This window comes from Eumetopias jubatus, unplaced genomic scaffold, assembly GCF_037043125.1.
Source record: "Eumetopias jubatus isolate StellerSeaLion01/CBP00866 unplaced genomic scaffold, mEumJub1_p1.0 scaffold_10, whole genome shotgun sequence".
Lineage (NCBI taxonomy): Eukaryota > Metazoa > Chordata > Mammalia > Carnivora > Otariidae > Eumetopias > Eumetopias jubatus.
In genome coordinates, this window is record NW_028274816.1 from 40,156,373 (window position 1) to 40,177,345 (window position 20,973).

Genomic DNA, 20,973 nt, shown 5'->3' on the forward strand with positions numbered 1-20,973 from the left:
GACAAATACTGTGTAAAGACGGGTACTCTCAGCTTTCTGGGTGACATAGAGTGAGGCACGTAGGTAATAGGGTGGAATTCACTTTCGAAATCACAATAATGACTAGCGGTTTTCAGAGCAAAAGGTTAGGAAGGGAACCTTAAAACTCTTTTTTTCTGCAGTGCCTGTCTGGAAACTTCTGGCGGACGCTTCTCGTTTGTCCTCAACGTCCTCGTCCGTAAGGACAGGGGTCACAGAGGAAACCTCCTCAGAAAGAGCAGTCTAAGTTTGAGAAGGAGACACTTGCGGATTTCAGAACTTCAGAGCTAGCTGGAAAATATTTTTCTCTCCTATTTTCGTTTTGTTCTGACGGTTTGCAGAAACCCAGCTACCTTCTATCCTCACTCGGACAGCAGGTGAGAGGAATCTTCAAAGGCGAGCAGGGTGGGGTGTGGCCCGTGGGCATAATCTCAGCCCAGACTTGAATCTCGTTTGGATACCTTCTGGGAGCCTTGGGTGGCCGATCCTTCTTTGCTCCCTGTCTCCGTCCTTCACCGAAAGCATCTTTACCGAGCACCTGCTATGTACTGTTGTAGGCGCTGGACGTAAGAGAAAACAGTTCCTCCCCCCTTCATGGAGCTTAAGTTCTAGTCAGGGACACACGCAAAATCCCGCAACGAAATGCACTTAGGAATTTCGGGGAGATGAAGCGCGTGGTTGATACCGGGCTGCCGGAAAAATCTACCGGACTCCGCAACCCCGGGTTCCGCCCAGTGCGCGTTGCTAGGAGCTCGCCTCCGCTGTTGCAAGGGGCTGTCGCGGCCGGCTGAGTCTCGCGAGGATCTCCGAGACTTCGCGCGGGACCGCCCATGGGTTGCCGGGAGACGGCGCAGCCTCGGCGGGGCGGGAGCCATCTGTCTGCAGGCCGCGGCCGGTCTCGACCACCAGAGCCATGGTGAGGAGGCGCGGGAGACCCGGCTGGGTTCCGTGCGGGGGCCTGGGGCTCCTTGGTTAGCCGGCCCTGCGCGCAGAGAGACGACTGGACGGAGAGGCCTGGGTTCCCGGGACCTGTGCACTCTGAGACCCCAGAATGGGGAGGCCTGGAGCTCTGGGTTCCTGGCATTGAGGCCTTGGTGCTCTCGTGGCGTCTTCGTGGGGAGAGCACTGGGTGCTACGGATCCCGCACGCACTTTGGAGCTGAGAGATCTGGGCTTTCCAGGATCCGGTGCTCACAGGGGTGCGCATAAACGCCCCCCACCCCAAAAAAATTCCAGGGTCTGGTGTGCACGCTTTCCAGAAGACAGAACCTGGGTCAGAAGGATTTCCTATCTGGAAGGAAGTCTCAGTCCTCCAGATCCTTGGGACCCAGGGTTAGGGGCCTGGAGCACAGTCGGGGGCAGGCGATACCCTAGGACCTCCAGTCTCTGGGATGAAGAGCCTGGGGCGTACCACAGTGGCTAGAGGTCCGTCTACCCCGAGGCGTCCTGGACAGAGCCTCAGGGTACAGGAGCTGCTCTTTCGTTGGAGAGCCTTGGAGGAGTCAGGCCTGTATCGAGATGAGCAGGGTGGGAGCTCTCTGCCTCGCCAGTTCTTCCTGCCTCTCTCACTGTCAGGGTCCTCAGCTGCCCCACCACTCTGATAGAGGAGTTTTCAGTAGCTCATTTTCCAGGCAGATGCAGCAGGAGGGGTATGAGCTAGTGGGGAGGACACCTCTCCAGGAGCTATGCCAAACCCCTGCATTTGGCTGTGAGTTGCCAAGTAGTTATGAACCGGTGGGACCTTCTCATGGGGTGGACTTCTTGGAGTAGAGGGATTAGAAAGGCGGCAGTAAGGTAGGAGTGAAGATTTCAGTGCGTGGGTCTTTTAGAATCAACTGGAAAAGGCCACCAAAATACTTAGGTTTATCACTAGCTTGTCCGAATATGGGTGATTTTCCTATTTTCTTTTTGCTTTTCTATGTTTTCTAAGATATCCATGCAAAAATTTTTTTGTAATCATAAAAATGTTAACAGACACGTAGACATACACATACACATATAGAAACATTAATAGAGACATTTAGACGCATACACAGAAACGTTACAGAAACATGGAGATGCATGCACACATAGAAGCATGGGTCACAGAGTTGGGAGAAGTGAAGGCAGAAGCCAGGGATTTGGAAATTCAGTACCTGCTTGAGTGGCCCTTGGGAAGTGAGTGGGGGTGGGAGGTTCTTTCATCTTGTCAAAGTTGTTAGAAGCAGGTGTGACACTAGGAACCGGTCCTGTGTGGTGAACCATTTACAGAGCACCCATGGTGAGTGCTGTCTGCTTCAGCTCTTGACCAGGGTTCTTGGAAGGAGTTTTATATTTGGAAGAAAGGAAGCCTCATGTTACCCCTGTGATCATTGCTGTAGGTCCATTTCTCCTTACACATACCCAAGAGTTTCTTGCAGGTTTCCCTGTGGTGGTTACCAAGCATTATCGTGAACACGGTAACATTTGACAGTGTGCTGTTGGGGTTCTTCTTGGCCAAGTAAATTTTGCATTCATATCCAGGCGGTCTCTGCCACATACCAAGGAGTGGATTTGGAACCAGTTCCCCTCCCTTCCTTTCTGAGGGAGAAAATGTTCTCTTCTGAAAAGGAAGATTTGTCCTTGTTTTTCCTTGTGGGTAGTTATGGGTGGGAAGCCTTAGGGCACGGTGATGTGCTCCAGGTGGGGCATGTCACAGTAAGCCATAGGAGACAGGAACCAGAACAGGTCTCCCTGTCCCAGTGTGCCCCGGGGGTTAATCAGAGCCAGCCAGATGGTGATGTCTTTAGACAGAGCCCTCCTTCCTTACCCAATCATCTCTTTAATCAAAGGCGCCCAAGAAGAAAGGGAAGAAAGGAAAAACCAAAGGTACCCCGATTGTTGATGGGCTTGCTCCAGAGGACATGAGTAAGGAGCAGGTGAGCAAGGCCTTGGCCTGGTCCTGGGTTGGGTTGGGACTGGTGGGTATTGTTTCAAGTTGTCTCTGGGTGTTTGCCTTTATGAACCTCTTTCGCCGCCCACTGTCTCCTCGTCCATCTCCCCTCAGTCTGCTCCTGCACTTCTGTCCAAACCAGGATATGCCTTCTTCCATTTCCATAATTCTCATCAGCTCCAAAGCTATCAAATGCAGTACATATTAAGAAAAGAAAAAAGCAATATAGCTACATTGAAAAATTTTTAATAGGGTGATAGGAATTTGGAAGGAAATGCTTTTCTGATATAAAAACTATTTTTAATTTTCTTTTTTAAAAAGATTTTATTTATTTGACAGAGAGAGAGAGAGAGAGCGAGAGAGAGCACAAGCAGGGGGAGCAGCAGAGGGAGAGGGAGAAGCAGGCTCCCCGCTGAGCAGGGAGCCCGACGACGCGGGCCTCAATCCCAGGACCCTGGGATCATGACCTGAGCTGAAGGCAGATGCTTAAGGACTGAGCCACCCAGGCATCCCTATTTTTAATTTTCTGTGTATCCTTTCTTTTTCTTTTTTTTTTTTTTTAAGATTTTATTTATTTGAGAGAGAGAGAGAGAGCACGAGGGGGGAACGGGAGAGGGAGAAGCTGAGCAGGGAGCCCGATGCGGGACTCGATCCCGGGACTCCAGGATCATGACCTGAGCCAAAGGCAGTCGCTCAACCAGCTGAGCCACCCAGGCGCCCATCTGTGTATCCTTTCAATTTTACCCTTTTATGTACCTGATGTTCGCTGAGCTGTTATCACAATATATGCATATATAGTATTCTTATTTATTTTATTTGCCATTAAACAGTAGGAATTATTTATTTTTATTTTTTTAAAAAGGTTTTATTTATTTATTTGAGATAAGGAAAGAGAGAGGGAAAGCATAAACGAGGGGAGGGGTAGTGGTAGAAACAGGCTTCCCGCTGAGCAAGGAGCACAACACGGGGCTCAAGCCCAGGACCCCGGGGCGCCTGGGTGGCTCAGTCGTTAGGCGTCTGCCTTTGGCTCAGGTCATGATCCCAGCATCTTGGGATTGAGCCCCCCCGTCGGGCTCCCTGCTCTGTGGGAAGCCTGCTTCTCCCTCTCCCACTCCCACTGTTTGTGTCTCTCACTGTGTCTCTCTCTGTCAAATAAATAAATAACATCATAAAAAAAAAACACCCCAGGACCCCAAGATCATGACCTGAGCCGAAAGTAAATGCTTAACCAACTGAGCCACCTAGGAGTCCCAGTAAGATTTATTTTAAGCCACTTGTCCATTTTGATGAAGTTAAGGGCTAGAAAACATAATTATATAATTATAATTAAAAGGTTCCCAAAAATTGCAACACATGGTGAACCATGAGAGCAGATGTAGTGCCTCCTCTAGCCTCCATGTTGATGACTGACCCGTGAGTATCTGCTAGGGACCTGTTGAGGGTTCCATGTCAGCTTGTGTTAATAAACCTAACTTTCTTTTGATAGCTTTTTAAAAAAGAGTTATTTATTTATTTGAGAGAGAGAGAGAAGCAGATTCCCCGCTGAGCTCAGGGCCCGACGAAGGGCTCAGTCCCAGGATCCTGAGATCATGACCTGAGCCAAAACCAGGACTCGGAGGCTTAACTGACTGAGCCGCCAAGTCTCCCCTCTTTTGGTAGTTGTAGAATAAGACACAGGTACAAAGGAGAGTCATGTGACCTGAAGTTGGTGAGCTGGGCAGAGGCACTTGCACAGTGGTGAAGAGTTGCTTCATTTGATTTGATTATTTTTAAGGTGAAAGTGGTTTTTTTTTTTTTAAGATTTTATTTATTTGAGAGAAAGAGCACAGAGGGAGAGTAAGAGGGAGAAGCAGACTCCCTGGTGAGCAGAGAGTCTGACATGGGGCTTCATCCCAGGACCCCGAGATCATGCCCTGGGCTGAAGGCAGATGTTTCACTGACTGAGCCACTCAGATGCCCCGAGTTGCTTTATTTTACATGCAGAGAAACCATGGGCGATTTAAGCAGATGGTGATGGGTTCAGGTTTGTATTGGAGAGATCACTGGAGCTTCTGCGTGGAGATTGGATTGCACGTCACATTGCCCCAACACTTGAGCTGTTTCTTGTCCCTCGGGGTACAGAACTGGGACACAGCAGTGATCAGTCACCACAGGTGGACTGACACCTCAGAACCATCCGGGGTCCAGGCAGGGGTGAGGGACTGGGGACTGCAGTCCGTTCTTTGGCTGGGTACCCTATGGACATTGTGCCCCAGGGTGGTATGTTTTCTGATTTTTAAAGAGAAGCTAGAAATCTGTGTATTTATAAGAAACCTAACTATTGAGTGAATTCTGACACCATGAGCCAGTCAAAGTAGGTAGGAGCCTGGATGCCCCAATTCTTTTTTTTTTTTTTTTAATTTAAATTTTACTTATTAACATACAGTGCAGTATGGGTTGCAGGAGTAGAATTCAGTGATTCATCACTTCCATACAACACCGAGTGTTCATCTTAACAGGTGCCCTCCTTAATGCCCATCAACCATCCATACCATCCCCCTCAACCTTCCCTCCATCAACCCTCAGTTTGTTCTCCATTGTTTTTTTTTTTTTTTAAAGAAGAGGAGACCCACTTCCTCTATTTTTTTTTTTTTAAGATTTTATTTATTTATTTGACAGAGAGAGACACAGTGAGAGAGGGAAGACAAGCAGGGGCAGAGGGAGAGGGAGAAGCAGGCTTCCCGCTGAGCAGGGAGCCCGATGCGGGGCTGGATCCCAGGACCCTGGGATCACGACCCGAGCCGAAGGCAGACGCTTAATGACTGAGCCACCCAGGTGCCCGTGTTCTCCACTGTTAAGAGTCTCTTATGGTTGGGGCCCCTGGGTGGCTCAGTTGGTTAAGCATCGGCCTTCAGCTCAGGTCATGATCCCGGGGTCCTGGGATCCAGCCCCGCATTGGGCTCCCTGCTCAGTGGGGAGCCTGATTCTCCCTTTTCCTCTGCCCTTCCCCTCTGCTCATGCTCTCTTTCTCACTCATGCTCTCTCTCTCTCTCTCATGCTGTCTCCTCTCAGATAAATAAAATCTTTAAAAAAAAGAAGAGTCTCTTATGGTTTATTTCCCTCTCTCCCTTTCCCCCACCCCGCTTCCCATATGTTCATCTGTTTTCTTAAATTCCACATATGGGTGAAATCACATGGTATTTGTCTTTCTCTGACTTATTTCACTTAGTATAATAACCCTCTAGCTCCATCCATGTTGTTGCAAATGGCAAGATTTCATTCTTTTTGATGGTTGAGTAGTGTTCCATTATATATATGAACCACATCTTTATCTTTTAGTACCATCTTCTTTTAATACCATCAGTTGATTGACATCTGGGCTCTTTCCATAGTTTGGCTATTGTGAACATTACTGCTATAAATGTTGGGGTGCATGTACCCCTTCGAATCTGTATTTTTGAATCCTTCGGGTAAATACCTAGTAGTGCAATTGCTGGGTCATAGGGTAGCTGTATTTTTAACATCTTGAGGAGCCTCCATACTGCTTTCTAGAGTGGCTGCACCAGCTTGCATTGCCCTCAACAGTGTAGGAGGGTTCCCCTTCCTCCGCATCCTCGCCAACATATGTTTTTCCTGACTTGTTCATTTTTGCCTTTCTGACCCATGTGAGGTGGTATCTCATTGTGGTTTTTATTTGTATTTCCCTGATGCCGAGTAATGTTGAGCATTTTCTCAAGTGTCTGTCAGCCACCTATATGTTGTCTTTGGAAAAGTGTCTATTCATGTCTCCTGCCCATTTCTTAACTGGATTATTTTTTGGGTGTTGAGTTTGATAAGCTCTTTATAGATTTTGGATACTAACCCTTTATCCGATGCATTGTTTGCCAATATCTTCTCCCATTCTGTAGGCTGCCTTTTAGTTTTGTTGACTATTTCCTTTGCTGTGCAGAAGCTTTTTATCTCGATGAAGTCCCAGTAGTTGATTTCTGCTTTTGTTTCCCTTGCCTCTGGTGACGTAGATGACTGATTCTTTTTTTTTTTTTTTCACACTGCAATAGTTAATTTTATTTGTTCAAGGGCTCATATTGCAAGCATTAAACCACGCATGGGCTTTGATTTTGTGAGCCCAGATTCACATACTTAGGAAGATAAAAGCAAACTGTGATCCATGTATATGGATGAAAAACTAAAGGCTCACAGTTAATCACATCATAGTTTTAAATTTCTACAGCCTAGGGCGCCTGGGTGGCTCAGATGGTTAAGCGTCTGCCTTCGGCTCAGGTCATGATCCCAGGGTCCTGGGATTGAATCCCGCATCGGGCTCCCTGCTCCTTGGGAGCCTGCTTCTCCCTCTGCCTCTCTCTCTCTCTCTCTCTCTCTCTCTCTCATGAATAAATAAATTAAATAAAGTTAAAAAAAATTTCTACAGCCTAGAAGCCAGAAGTCACAGATCTTTTAGGTCTTTCTGGATGTCCCACAGGTATCTGCACTTTTCTTGAGCTGGGCAACCCCATCATCCTTCAGCTTCTGGTTGATCACACTGGTTAAGCCCCGAGCGTTCAGGATACATGGAAGGCTCAGGAAGACTTCGTTCTCAATGCCATACATCCCCTTCACCATTGTTGACACTGGATGAATCCTGGATAGATTTTTCAACATGGATTCAATGAGATCAGCCACACTTAATCCAATAGCCCAGCTGGTATATCCTTTTAGCTTGATGACTTTGTAGGCACTTTCCACAACCATCTTATGTACTTCCTTCCAATTTTCACTGTCATTGTCTGTTTCCATTTCTGGATTCAGTTCCTGAAGAGAAACGCCTGCCACATTCACTCCACTCCACACAGCCACACTTGAATCGCCATGTTCTCCCAAAATCCATCCATGGCAGCTGCTGGGATGAATGCCAAGTTTTTCAGCCATAAGATAGCGAAATCTAGCAGAATCCAGATTACACCCACTTCCAGTTACACGGTGCTTGGGTAGTCCACTTAGTTTCCAGGTAACATATGTGAGAATATCCACTGGGTTGGAAACCACAATTATGATACCATCAGGACTGTACTTGACTATCTGCGGAATAATGAATTTGAAGACATTAACATTCCTCTGCACCAGATTGAGCCGGCTCTCTCCTTCCTGCTGGCGGACTCCTGCAGTCACCACCACAATCTTAGAATTGGCAGTCACAGAATTGGCAGTCACAGAGTAATCTTTATCTGCCACAATTTTAGGTGTCTGAAGAAATAAGCTCCCATGTTGCAGATCCATCATTTCTCCTTTGAGTTCATCTTCTAAAACATCCACAAGGGCAAGTTCATCAGCCAGAGACTTTCCCAGAATGCTGATGGCACACACCATACCAACTTGTCCAACACCCACTACAGTGATCTTATTGTTTGGGATAGGTTGCCTCTTCTTCTGCAACTGGTGCAATCAGTTTTTCCTTAAGAGTTGCCATTGTGCCCAGAGAGAACCCGCGGGGAGAGTCGCGCGAAGAAGTCAATGTTAGCTCCCTGTGTCTCCTCGGGCGCTGTAGATGACTGATTCTTGATGGAAATGAAATTCGCAAGGACGCCAAGAGCCTGCCCCACTTTTCTTTTAAATTTAACCTATTTGCAGATTTGCAGTTGGCTTTGGACCAAACCTTTTTGACTGTTAGCTGGTCTTTTGGTTTTGTATATTTTTTTGCTTAACGCATATCTTAAAAGGTGAGTGTTTTTAAATTTAGTATTATTCTTTGAATATGTATATATGGTGCTACACCATTTTCATTTCTTTGGGCGATATAATCTTCCAGGAGATTTTACTCTGATTTCTCAGTCATTTCCCTCTTTAAAATTATCTTAGATTACTACCTTAAAAGAAAAATTTTTTAAAAGATTTTATTTATTCATTTGAGAGACAGAGACAGAGATAGCGACAGAGACAAGGAGTGGGAGGGGGAGAAGCAGGCTCCCCGCCGAGCAGGGAGCCCGATGTGGGGCTCGATCCCAGGACCCTGGGATCGTGACCTGAGCCGAAGGCAGATGCTTAATGACTGAGCCACCCAGGCGCCCCTTAAGTTTTTTTTTTAGGATTTATTTATTTATTTGAGAGAGAGAGCATGTGCGTGAGCTGGGGGAGGGACAGAGGGAGAGAGCCTTCAAGCAGACTCCCTGCTGAGTGTGGAGCCTGGCAGCGGCTCGATCCCACCATCCCATAAGATCATGACCTGAGCCCAGATCAAGAGTTGGACTCTCAGGCCACCCACGTGCCCCTTCCTTTTAAAATTTTTTGATGTCGTAATAATGGTGTGGCTAATATCTTTGAGCAGAAAGCTCTTGTGTTCTTTTGAGAAATTTCTTTAGTCTAAATTCCCAGGAATGGAATAAAGGATATAATCATTTTATGATTATTAGCCACATTCAAGATATTTCTATTTTCTGAATGTGTCCTATCCTTAGAACCTTACTAGCATCATATTTTAATTTCTTACTTTTGGCTTTTACTTGTTTTTAGGTGAGAGTGGCCCTCCTTTCTTCTTTGCATTCGGTGGGCCGCTGCTGGGTCCTCATGGCTCTGCCCTGCTTGGCAGGTGGAGGAGCATGTCAGCCGCATCCGCGAGGAGCTGGACCGTGAACGTGAGGAGCGCAACTACTTCCAGCTGGAGCGGGACAAGATCCACACCTTCTGGGAGATCACGCGGAGGCAGCTGGAGGAGAAGAAGGCCGAGCTGCGGAACAAAGACCGGGAGATGGAGGAGGCTGAGGAGAGGCACCAGGTTGAGATCAAGGTAAGTGGGGCTGACTTGCCCATCCCTGCTGGACTTACCACATGGAGCAGAGAAGCTGGACAAGGGGCGGGGGGAGCATTTTCTCTCCTTCCTCTGGGGTTGCAGTGCTTTGTATCCTTTACAGGGGGAAACAAAGGTATTTTTTATAGAAGGGTATGTGTGTGCAGGGGAGCCCGCGCGTGCAGGTGTGTGTGTGAGTGTGCAGGGGAGTCTGCATGTTCAGGTGTGTGTGTGCGTGTGTGCAGGGGAGCCCGCACGTGCAGGTGTGTGTGAGTGTGCAGGTGTGTGTGTGGGGGAGTCCGCGTGTGCAGGTGTGAGTGTGCAGGTATGTGTGTGAGTGCAGGGGAGCCCGCACGTGCAGGTGTGTGTGTGTGAGTGTGCAGGGGAGTCCGCATGTTCAGGTGTATGTGTGTGTGTGTGCGTGTGTGCAGGGGAGCCCGCACGTGCAGGTGTGTGTGTGAGTGTGCAGGGGAGTCCGCATGTTCAGGTGTATGTGTGTGCAGGGGAGCCCGCACGTGCAGGTGTGTGTGTGAGTGTGCAGGGGAGTCCGCATGTTCAGGTGTGTGTGTGTGTGCAGGGGAGCCCGCACGTGCAGGTGTGTGTGAGTGTGCAGGGGAGTCCGCATGTTCAGGTGTGTGTGTGTGCAGGGGAGCCCGCACGTGCAGGTGTGTGTGAGTGTGCAGGTGTGTGAGTGTGCAGGGGAGTCCGTGTGTGCAGGTGTGTGTGAGTGCAGGGGAGCCTGCATGTGCAGGTGTGTGTGTGTGAGTGTGCAGGTGTGTGTGTGAGTGTGCAGGTGTGTGTGAGTGTGTGAGAGAGCGTGCAGGTGAGCAGGCGGTGCTCCCACTGCGCACAGGTCTACAAGCAGAAGGTGAAACACCTGCTGTATGAGCATCAGAACAACTTGACGGAGGTGAAGGCCGAGGGCACCGTGGTCATGAAGCTGGCGCAGAAGGAACACTGCACACAGGAGGGCGCGCTGCGCAAGGACATGCGGGCGCTGAAGGTGGAGCTCAAGGAGCGGGAGCTGACCAACGAGGTGGTGGTGAAGAACCTGCGGCTGGTAGGTGTGAGGGTCACCAGTGCCTGACTGGCCGCTGGGGACCGTGAACTCCTGATTATTCAACACAACTGGAGATTCATATTTTTGTTAGAAGTTCCCTGCATTTTGGCAATTAATTAAAATATAAAAAAAAAAGCAGGCAGCCACACAAATCCCATTTGGGAGCCAAGTACAGAACCGTGTCTTAGACTTGAACAACAAATTGACTTCCTGAGAGGAAATCCAGCTCAGGGTCCATCTCCACGTGCTGCTGACACCTGACACCTGGCTGTTCTCCCAAGGAGTCTATCGGGCGTTTAGAAATACACACAACCATTAAAGTGTCCAACATGCTAGCCCCTGTGTGGCCATGGCAGTTCTCATGCAAGCTGGGCTCATGAGCACCTGGCTGACTTTTTGGTCCTTTCTGGGGGAGGCGGGGGGGTGTTCCAGGTGGAGGCTGAAATTCATGTGCTGAGTGCCCATAAGGTGCCAGGCCCTGTTCTGATCTCTGGGGACATACGGAGAACAGGACTGACGGAATGACTGCCCACGTGTGTTTGATGGTCCAGGAAGGAGACAGAAGACAGGATAGAGTGTTGAATACATCTAGCACACCACAGGCAGGGGTGCTGCGGGAAGGGCAAAGCAGGGAAGATGGTGCTGGGGGATGAGGCGGGACTTGCATTTTCCACAAGGAGTTCTGGGAATGCCTCACTGAGAAGGTGACATTTGGGCAAAGGCTAGAAGGAGGGGTTGCTGAAGCAGGCTTGGGGAGACCAGGTCTGAAGAAGGGAGAAGGGATGTGCCAGTGTGAAGGCCCAGAGGGAAAGGGGGCAAGGAGGCCGGGGAGATGGGTCAGAGCTCGTCGGCATCAAAAGCCACAGTGAGGCTTAGCCTTTGACCTGGGCTGAGCTGGGGGACCTTTGGAGGATTTGGGCAGAGGGAAGATGTGTCCAACTTTGGTTTTCTAAGGCTCTTTCCTGGCTGTGGGTTGAGAAGACTTTGTCAACACATTTGCCTCATGCCTGGAGGCAAGCCAGCCTCCACTGAATCTGGAAAAAATTCAGTAACGGTGCAGGCTTTGCAGCTTTGGTCCACAAGAATTGTGTGGTCTTTGCTGACCCAAGTATAGCCTGGGCTGGTTTCCAGTGAATTTAGTGATGTGAGGCTGTCTGCTTACCTGAGGCCTAGATTTGGAATAGTTACCTGCTCAGTTCCCCTTTGTGCAAAAACAGTACTCTAAAAAATAATCTGTTTTTTATTCAAAATGTTTATCTTTAACTGTCAGAATAATTTTTAGTACTGCTCTAAGCCACCACTGGAGCAGGTTAGCAGGCATCTGGAGAGAGCCTGCAGCTCTGTGTAGACATGGCCAGTGGTCTCCAGCCTGTGGGCAGATTGAGCCAAGGGCCAAGCATGGTTAGTGTTTGGAACATCTGTTCACTTTCTCTCGAGCTCCGAGGTGACTTTAGCTGAGGGAATTGATTTATGAAACATGGAAGTTACCAAAACCACGTTACTCTGAGCATGGTGCATGAGCTTGGCCATGAGGGGAACCCAGCACCCAGCAGAAACAGCGCAGGGTTTACTGAGCTGGATTTTCCATACAACTGAGGAGCCAGGCCAGCCCCCGGGAGAGGCTTCTGTGTGTGTCTGTCACCTGGTAACGGCCGGCTTCTCTGCTTTTGCAGAAGCACATGGAGGAGATCACCAAGATGCGGAATGACTTTGAGAGGCAGGTGCGAGGTCAGTTTCTCACGTGCACACTGTGTGAGATGGTGACAGGGCCCCTCCTGTTGGAAGGTCATTTACCTTCAGGGCTTGTTACCCCAGGGCACAGAAACCAGGTTGAAGCGGCCCAGACATGCAAGGAAAAGATGTGATAGTTTCCAAGGCTGATGGATGGCTCAGAATCCCAGAACATCTTATTTCCATGCAAGCTCAGGAGGCTGTGATTACCACCTCCTTCCCCACTCCTGGTACAAATCGGCAGATAGAAGCAGTGGCAGTTTTCCGTCTCGTGGGCAGTATTCCTAGAATCATCTTTTCCACGGCTGCTGGCCTGAGGGGCCCCCCGTTTGAGGAGTCTTTCTGGTTTACTGATGCCGCTCTGTCGTCTGGCTGTCTGACCACAGGATCAGCTGACGCTCAGTTGGTGGGAACCCTGATGCCAGGGTTGATTAGCCATGCCTGCTCCAGGCAAAGGAAGGCCGACTGTGGTGTGTGTGTGTGCTGGCTGTGTCAGCTGTGAGCTTGTGTGCACAGCCCTCGTGCTGGTGGGTGTTCTTGGGCCGTGTCTGTAAGTTCCATCTCTTCTTGTAGCCATTGGGCCCCCTGTTCCTCCGTGTGCTTCTGCCTTTCAGAAATTGAGGCCAAGTATGATAAAAAGATGAAGATGCTTAGGGAGGAGCTTGACCTGCGGAGAAAGACCGAGATCCATGAGGTGGAGGAGAGGAAGAACAGCCAGATCAACATGTTGATGCAGCGGCATGAGGAAGCCTTTACGGACATCAAGAACTACTACAATGACATCACCCTCAACAACCTGGCCCTCATCAACTCCCTCAAGGTGCCGCTCAGGGGCTGGCCAGACCAGGCATCCAGACGCCAGACCCCAGCCTGTCAGGCCCCACACCCCTACTTAGACAAGTACCCGTTGTCCTTGATGGAACTTCATCGGTTACATGACCTCTGCACCCTTACAGCTTGAAACAGCACATAGTACACAGTGCAGTGGGGGGGAAGCTAATGGAACATGGGCACCTGCTGGGCAGAAGCTTGTGCAGAGCTGCAGTGGGAGCCGCAGGGTGGCCCCATGGGCGGCGGTGTCATCAGGCAGGGGCTGGGAGTGACTGTCCCCACCGCGGGGAGCGCCCCCTGGTCCTGAGCAAAGTGTGATCTCTATTGGTGTGGAGGCAGCATTCCTAGAAAATTCAGAATAAGTTCAGATAGTGCAGAATTCGCCTGTGTGCATACATAAAACGGGTCTGGGACTTCAGGACTGTCCTTCGTGGGCGGGAGGGCTTGCGGCTCTCACCCCTGAAGACCACAGCTCCCTCAGCTCTGCCCGCTGAGCCCCGTGCACCCCTGTCCTGGTGCCCACAGGAGCAGATGGAGGACATGCGCAAGAAGGAGGAGCACCTGGAGAAGGAGATGGTGGAGGTGTCCGTGCAGAACAAGCGCTTGGCAGACCCCCTCCAGAAGGCTCGCGACGACGTGACCGAGATGCAGAGGAAGCTCAGCAGCTACGAGAGGGACAAGCAGACCCTGCTCGTGGGTCCCTCCTCACTTCCCCTCCCTCGCACTTTCTCCCGGGCTCCGGGCCGGAGAACAGCAGCAGGGTGTCTCCTGAGACCCAGAGCAGGGTTTGACCTTTTGGGCAGCAACGGGGTCTCTCCTTTCTTTGACTGGTGTCCTCCATGGATGGGATGTGAAGTTGACGCCTGTTCTGGCACACGTTCCCCAACCCCAGCCTGCTGTTGTCGGAGTATAGCAGCTTGTGTCCTTGAGCCAGTTCCTCCTCCTTCCCTCCCTCCCTCCTTTCTTCTTTCCTTCCCTCCCTTCCTCCCTACTTCCTTCCCTCCTTCCTTTCTTCCTTCTTTCCCTCCCTTCTTCCCTCCCTCCCTCCCTCCCTCCCATTCTTCCCTCCTTTCTTTCCTTCTTTAGCAATCTACACCCAGTGTGGGGCTCGAACTCATGACCCTGACATGTAGAGTCACCTGGCACCCTTGAGCCAGCTCCTTGTGATGATTATTTTTGGGCTTGCCACCCCCTAGGAACCTGTGTTCTGTGGATGCCTGATCCCTAATACTTTTAGTGCCCTACCCCTTGTTTTCTCTACAGTGCACAAAAGCACGTTTGAAGGTCACTGAGAAGGAGCTGAAGGGCCTGCAGTGGGAACACGAGGTGCTCGAGCAGCGGTTCCTCAAGGTGAGCAGATGCCACACTGGTCCTGCCGAGAGCAGGGAGGGACTCTTCTGGTTGCCCTGGCTCTGCGACCAGCTCTGGGAGTTGTCAAAGCTGTGGCTGGAGTCCTGTTGCCCGCTCCTCATCCTACAAGGCTTGATGAGGCAATGGGGAGAAAGCTGCAGCACACTCTGTGGAAGGCCCAGGGTCTCACCAAGAGCAGGTGCCCTGGTGGAGACAGTCGCTCCCAGTTCTGTTTCCCACAGGCTCACCTGTGAGATACATGCAGGGCACCTGGCCCCTTGTGTCTGGGCTCCTTTTCCTCTGTATACACGTCTCTCAGTCCTGGGGGGTTAGGCGCTCCTTGGAAGGAAGTCATGGGGTGCTGTCTGTAGTGAATGTGCGAGTGCCCTCCTCCTGCTCAGCAGGGTCCTCACCAGTGGTAGCTGGTGGCAGCTCCCTGAGTTCTTGCAGACTGCTTCCTGTGTATCCTCATGACCGTGTGGCCTGAAGGCTGTTCATGCAGCCAGCTCCCTGGATGAATAGCGCTGTTGTAGTCCCCTGCTGTTGCGGACATGCAGCCACGGTCATCCTTTCAAGTTTATCTTTTTTTTTAAAAGATTTTATTTATCTATTTATTTATTTATTTATTTGACAGAGAGAGACACAGCGAGAGAGGGAACTCAAGCAGGGGGCGAGGGAGAGGGGGAAGCAGGCTCTCCGCTGAGCAGGGAGCCCTATGTGGGCTCGATCCCAGGACCCTGGGACCATGACCTGAGCCGAAGGCAGACGCTTAATGACTGAGCCACCCAGGTCCCCACCCAGGCGCCCCGAGTGTTTACTTTTTATACTTCCACAAAGTCTTGCTTTTTTACGATGCACAGTGAAAAGTAAAGGAATTGGAAGCTGAAAAAGAACACCTTTATTTATGAACAGGCAGTTGGCTGCAGAGCTGTTCTCTAGATCTATTTGTGGGGCACGCTGACCTGTGGGGTTCTGGGATCTGGGGCTGGCCGAGGGGGTGGATCCCTAGGAGCCTCCCTCCCCCAAACACTGCTTGCTGGAGTTTGATGCCTTTGATCTCATGTAGGGGTGATCAGGGACGTGTCTTTCCTGAGCCTCCTGCCCAAACTCCAGGCCCCAGCCCCTCTGTGGTGCCTCTCCAGCTCTAACTGGGGTACCCCGTTGCTTCCTGAAACAGCTTAGTAGAGGTGGGTCCAGCTAGTGTTTCCTCCTGCCTTCCACAGTGTGGACAGCTGCATGCCTTTAATTCCATCACAGAGAGTGGGCGTGCAGGCAGTGTAGACGGCACACAGACCCACCCACCCGTGGGGGTGCCCAGGTGCAAGGGGTTCACTCTGCAGAAGTGGTATGTTCTGGTCCAGGGGCAGAGGTGGGAGGCGGCTTCCCCCCAGCGAGATGCCCCCAGGGCAGGTGGCCTTTTTGTCCCCTACAGCCTGTCCCTTGCAGGTGCAGCAGGAGCGGGACGAGCTGTACAGGAAGTTTACTGCGGCCATCCTGGAGGTGCAGCAGAAGGTGGGTTTCAAGAACCTGGTTCTGGAGCGGAAGCTGCAGGTGCTGAGTGCTTCTGTGGAGAAGAAGGAGGTGCAGTTCAGTGAGGTGCTGGCGGCCTCCAACCTGGACCCCGCAGCGCTGACCCTTGTGTCCCGCAAACTGGAGGTGGGTCCCAGGCTGCAACCTCCTGTTCTTGTCCCCTAGCAGGTGTCCGGGGCTCGGGTTGGGGTCACGTGTTTGATGCTTGTGTGTCCAGCCTCCGTCACTCCAGTGGAGACCGTCCGGTAGTGCTGGGGAGGGGCTGTCACGGGTTTCCTGTGGCTGGAGCACAGATAGGGCTTGCAGACATCTGCTCACAGCCTCCCCAGGCTCTCTGTTGCTTGGTGCTTCCCCAGTCCCCTCCTTAACCTCTTGGCACCTTCTGGCCCTGAGCCCACTGCCCATCCAGTGCTCAGGATGGGTTCAGCTTAGCCTGTCAGGCCCCGGGTCTCTCAAACTGCTCTCAAAACTCAGGGCCTGCGCTCCTCAGACGTCTGGTGACAAACCTAGAGATAGGCCTGGGGGACAGCCGAGCCCATGAGCTTGTAGCCGAGGCCATGGCCACAGCCCGCCCGGGATGTGAGGATATCCTGCTTGATGTAGGCTGTGGGCAGTTAGCACAGGGACATACAGGGCTGTGTGGTGGGGGCTGGGGCAGGCTTCCCAGAGGGAGTTAAGGTCTGAGCAGAGGCTAGAGCATTTGTCCAGTCATGAGTTCACGGTTCGGTGTGCTGGTCCTTTCTGTGGGGGCTGTCTTGGGCACAGGGGAGAGCATTACACAAGACAGATGAGGCCTGGGCACCCACGGACAGGAATCAGGACAGCGATCACCAGGCAGAAGCCTGCCAGCACCTGGCAGGTCATCTCCTGCCCAGAGCTGGGCCTTGTGTCTGTTCCCTGAGCCTCGCTAGGACGTGTCACAGAAAGAACGGACAAGGGGTCTTTGTTGCTCCTGGGAAGTGGTTGTGCTGGGATCCTGGCCACCTGGGTGACCTGCAGCCTTCAGGCCCGAGGCGGCCCCAGGTGCAGGGCCCTTGGGGGTCTGCACGTCTCCATAGAGAGGCCCAGGGAGGGGCGGCCAGCTTGTCCCAGAGACAGATCCTTCCGGGCTGGAGGTTTCCTTCTCTGCTCTTCCTTCACGGAGAAACAGATCTGAGTCAGGGGCTCAAGGAGGCTTCACTGTGCAGGTGTGTGTGTTTTGTGTGTGTGTTTCTTTTTAAGATTTTATTTATTTATTTGACAGAGAGAGACACAGCGAGAGAGGGAACACAAGCAGGGGGAGTGGGAGAGGGAGAAGCAGGCTTCCCGCGGAGCAGGGAGCCCGATGCGGGGCTCGATCCCAGGACTCCGGGACCATGACCTGAGCTGAAGGCAGACGCTTAACGACTGAGCCACCCAGCCGCCCTGTGCAGGTGTGTTTTGTCCTGACAAATACACAGGCAGCATTTTTCAGGTGATTTGTCAACATGCAGTAACCCCGTCTGCTCACATGGCACCCAGGCTCAGAGGAGTAACTGTGTCGGGTCACCTAATCTTTTCTTAAAGCCGTTTCGGGGTGCCTGAGTGGCTCAGTTCATTACGTGCCTGTCTGACTCTTGGTTTTGGCTCAGGTCCCGATCTCACGGCTCGTGAGATCGAGCCCCGTGTCGGGCTCCGTGCTCAGTGTGGAGTCGAGATTCTGTCTCTCCCTTGCCCTCTTCCCCTCCCCCGCTCTTAGGCACACGTTCCCTCTTTCTCTCTCTCAAATAAATAAACCTTAAAAAAATCCAAAACACCGTAGGCTAGCTTGCTGCCCGCCTGGCCTTGACCTGAGGCTTGCAGCTCCCATCAGTGCTGTTGGACATGCGTGAGCCCCTTGCTGCTTGTGTGTTGGGGGGAATGCAAGGCTGAAGGGAGGAGTGCAGAGCCGGCTGGGTCGGAGTGGTTCCGAAGCGTGTTGGGTGTGCCTGAGTTTGAGGCTGGTGGGGAACCATGGAAGGTTCTGGGTGGGGTGGACTGGATCAGACAGAGCCCCCTGGGAAGGCAGGAGGTGAGCTGGCCCCGATGCGGGATGAAGGACTTGTTGCTGATGGAGGAGAGAGACTTGTTGCTGAGGAGTCCAAGGAGACGTGGTGCCCATTTCCGGCTGAGACCAGATGTTGCTCCTGGGCAGCCGCGAGTCCCGGCTCAGCGGGCGGCAGGGCCTGTGGGGCCAGAGTCACCTGGCACAGGCTCTCGGGGCCTCGTGTGGGCTGGCAGCACTGTGGACCGGGGTCTGGAGGTCCATCTCTCTCCCTGTATCCTTGTCCCTACTTGTGAACGCTGCCAGGCAGGGAGGGAGGGCGCTCTTGGAAACGGGAGAGCTTTCCTGCCTCTGCTGTTGGGAAGGGCGCCTGGTCTCGGAGCTGGGTGAGGCTGTTGCCAGCAGTCATGATGAGGGGATAAAATCAGTCCCATTCACAGTAGTCGCTGCAGCTGTGTCCATGGGCCAGGGCCTTTCCTGGTCAGTTCCCTGGCTTGCCTGGAGGAACCCTGCTCGGAGGCAGGTGGGGGCTCAAGGGCCCTTCCCTGGCCTGTTGGTGGCCTGGCTTCTCTAAATTGTTGTCCTCACTTCCCACCATCTAGACGGTTTCCTTACAGAGAGGCTGATCCTATTTTCCCTTTCTCCTTTGAAGACCTTTCTGTGCTAGCTGGCTGCCCCCTGTGTGGATGTCTACACTGATGGAGCCCGGCTGCCATTCCCTGGATGTCTGAGGTCTGCTGGAGCTTCCAGACCCCCACCAACCCCTGTCTGCTTTAGCCCAAAGACAGGCTCAAACTCACATCCACCTTTCTCTCCTTAGGATGTTCTAGAATCGAAGAACAACACTATCAAGGACTTGCAGAATGAGCTGGCCCGGGTCTGCAAGGTACCAGGAGCCTCCTGCCCCTCTCTCAGGGCCCCACCTTATCTACACCATGGAGGTAGACACAGCTTGAGGCTGTCTGGGCCTTCTCAGGTCACTATGTGTGGCCTGGGCCACATCCCCACAACTCTGGCCACTGTCCTGGTGTCCCTTACAGGGACTGCCCAGGGGATATCTGGTAATGAAGGCAGTTTGTCTGTCCAGCACACTCTGTCCCTGTCTCCCATCTGACCCTTGCTCCCGGTGACCTGGTCTCTGGTGATTGGATGGGCTTCCTTTGCGTCCTCCATGCAGGGGACAGGTACGAGTCTTAACTTTTTCTCCCTCCTTTGTTAAGTCTCATGAAAGCTGCACACCCTGTCCACGCCAAAACCACACATCAGCATGGAAGCCTCCTGCAGCTGGGGAGGGGCGCTGGGTGCCTTGAGCCTGCTGTCATCTGCCCTGTGTACCCAAGAGGCCTGGGCCCTCTCCCCAGGGGTCCCGCCTCCATGGCTGAGCCCACAGCTCTGTCTGGGCTTCGCCTGTGGGGAATGCAGACAGTGCTGCCTCCAGATACATTGACCTCGAGCACCCACCCCACGAGTGTGACTCAGATAAGCCTGTAAATATGCAGGGTGGAGGTTGCTTTGTGGTTCTGTGTGCCCTGGGAGTGGAACCCCAGGAGGGAGGGAGTGCCTGTCATTGGCGCTGGGTTCCATGGTGACTAGATCTCGCTGGGCCTCTCCTTAGCCCTGCCCCTCTGGACCCTTTCCTTAGATGCTGCGCATCCCCTGATATTTACACGCACAAAATTAGGGCCATTTACTGTGTGCACTTCTGGGGGAATGTCCATTACTTGTACCTGATTGTCAGGAGGTCTGTCCCCCAGAGAAGGGTGAGAGCCAGGACCCAGGCCCCAAGTTCTCTCTGGAGCTTGGCCGTAGTTCACCCTTGAAATCTCAGCTCCAAGCTCCAGCACCCTTTTCTTGATGATGGTGAGGATAATGAGCCCTTTTGGGCTTTGGATCTGAGGCCAGGTTCCAAGCTTTTCACATGCATCAGCTCTTCAAACCCTTACAACCATCTGATGCAATTCACTCTTTAAAAAATAGCCATTTCCCAGAGTGGGGAATAGGAACCGTGCCTCCCGTTGGCCCCAGCAGCACTGTTGCCCAGACCTTAGCCTTCCTGGGGTGGCGGGCAGGAGATACCATCAGACAAAGCAGGCGAGGCTCAGTGAGGCCAAGCACGTACACGTGCAAGGTCATGTCCGGGAAGTCAAGGATGACCAGTTTGACGAATGCCTGACAAGGAACCAGGAGCGTGCTCAGACCACAGTTCTGCTGAGTCTGTATCTTCTGCCTCAGTTTCTCCATCTTTGAAATAGGAACAGTGGCAGCATCTCCCATTGTGAATTACTTGAATTCTACATGAGTACGTAGAAGTGTTTATGACCAGGTGTGGCGTACCGTGAGCCGCTGGTTAAGGTCAGCTTTACGGTTTTCCACCGCCACCCTCCCGAGTCCTCCAGAGCTGAGGGGGCCTGGGCTAGAGTCAGCCTCGGTGTGGCCCCGCCCCCTCCCCTGATGCCGCTCTGACCCTACAGGCCCACAATGACCTGCTGCGCACCTATGAGGCGAAGCTCCTGGCCTTTGGGATCCCTCTGGACAACGTGGGCTTCAAGCCTCTGGAGACGGCTGTGATCGGGCAGACGCTGGGCCAGGGCCCCGCGGGACTCGTGGGCACCCCGACGTAGTGCCTGCCTGGGACTGTTCCCTGGATGACCTTCCCTTTCACCAAGGACAGGAACTATTTTTTTTTTACATTTGTATCATCTGCAAATGAAGGTTTTCTACATTTGCTATGTGTTCGATTGCCTTGCTGTGTGGAGGAGAGGCACCTCCTGGGCCCACGGTGCC

General features: G+C 52.2%; 1 protein-coding gene and 1 pseudogene across 3 annotated transcripts; one reads left to right on the forward strand and one right to left on the reverse strand.

Annotated features, from left to right (window-relative positions):
- Window positions 1-863: 863 nt before the first annotated feature.
- DRC4 (dynein regulatory complex subunit 4) lies at window positions 864-20,914 on the forward strand. Of its 3 annotated transcripts, none has more exons than XM_028096692.2 (11): window positions 864-934; window positions 2,828-2,914; window positions 9,488-9,685; window positions 10,539-10,745; window positions 12,419-12,473; window positions 13,091-13,296; window positions 13,833-14,000; window positions 14,571-14,657; window positions 16,104-16,313; window positions 19,010-19,075; window positions 20,661-20,914. In XM_028096692.2, exons 1-11 carry the CDS (start codon window positions 932-934, stop codon window positions 20,808-20,810), a joined length of 1,437 nt encoding a protein of 478 aa, XP_027952493.1. In that variant the 5' UTR covers window positions 864-931; the 3' UTR covers window positions 20,811-20,914. The 3 variants fall into 3 exon arrangements, with proteins under 3 accessions (XP_027952493.1, XP_087883682.1, XP_027952502.1); XM_088027556.1 differs by lacking the exon at window positions 864-934 and adding an exon at window positions 1,115-1,216; XM_028096701.2 differs by lacking the exons at window positions 864-934; window positions 2,828-2,914; window positions 9,488-9,685; window positions 12,419-12,473 and having other exon boundaries at window positions 10,672-10,745.
- On the reverse strand, window positions 7,343-8,416 carry LOC114203361 (L-lactate dehydrogenase B chain-like; annotated as a pseudogene).
- Window positions 20,915-20,973: the final 59 nt, after the last annotated feature.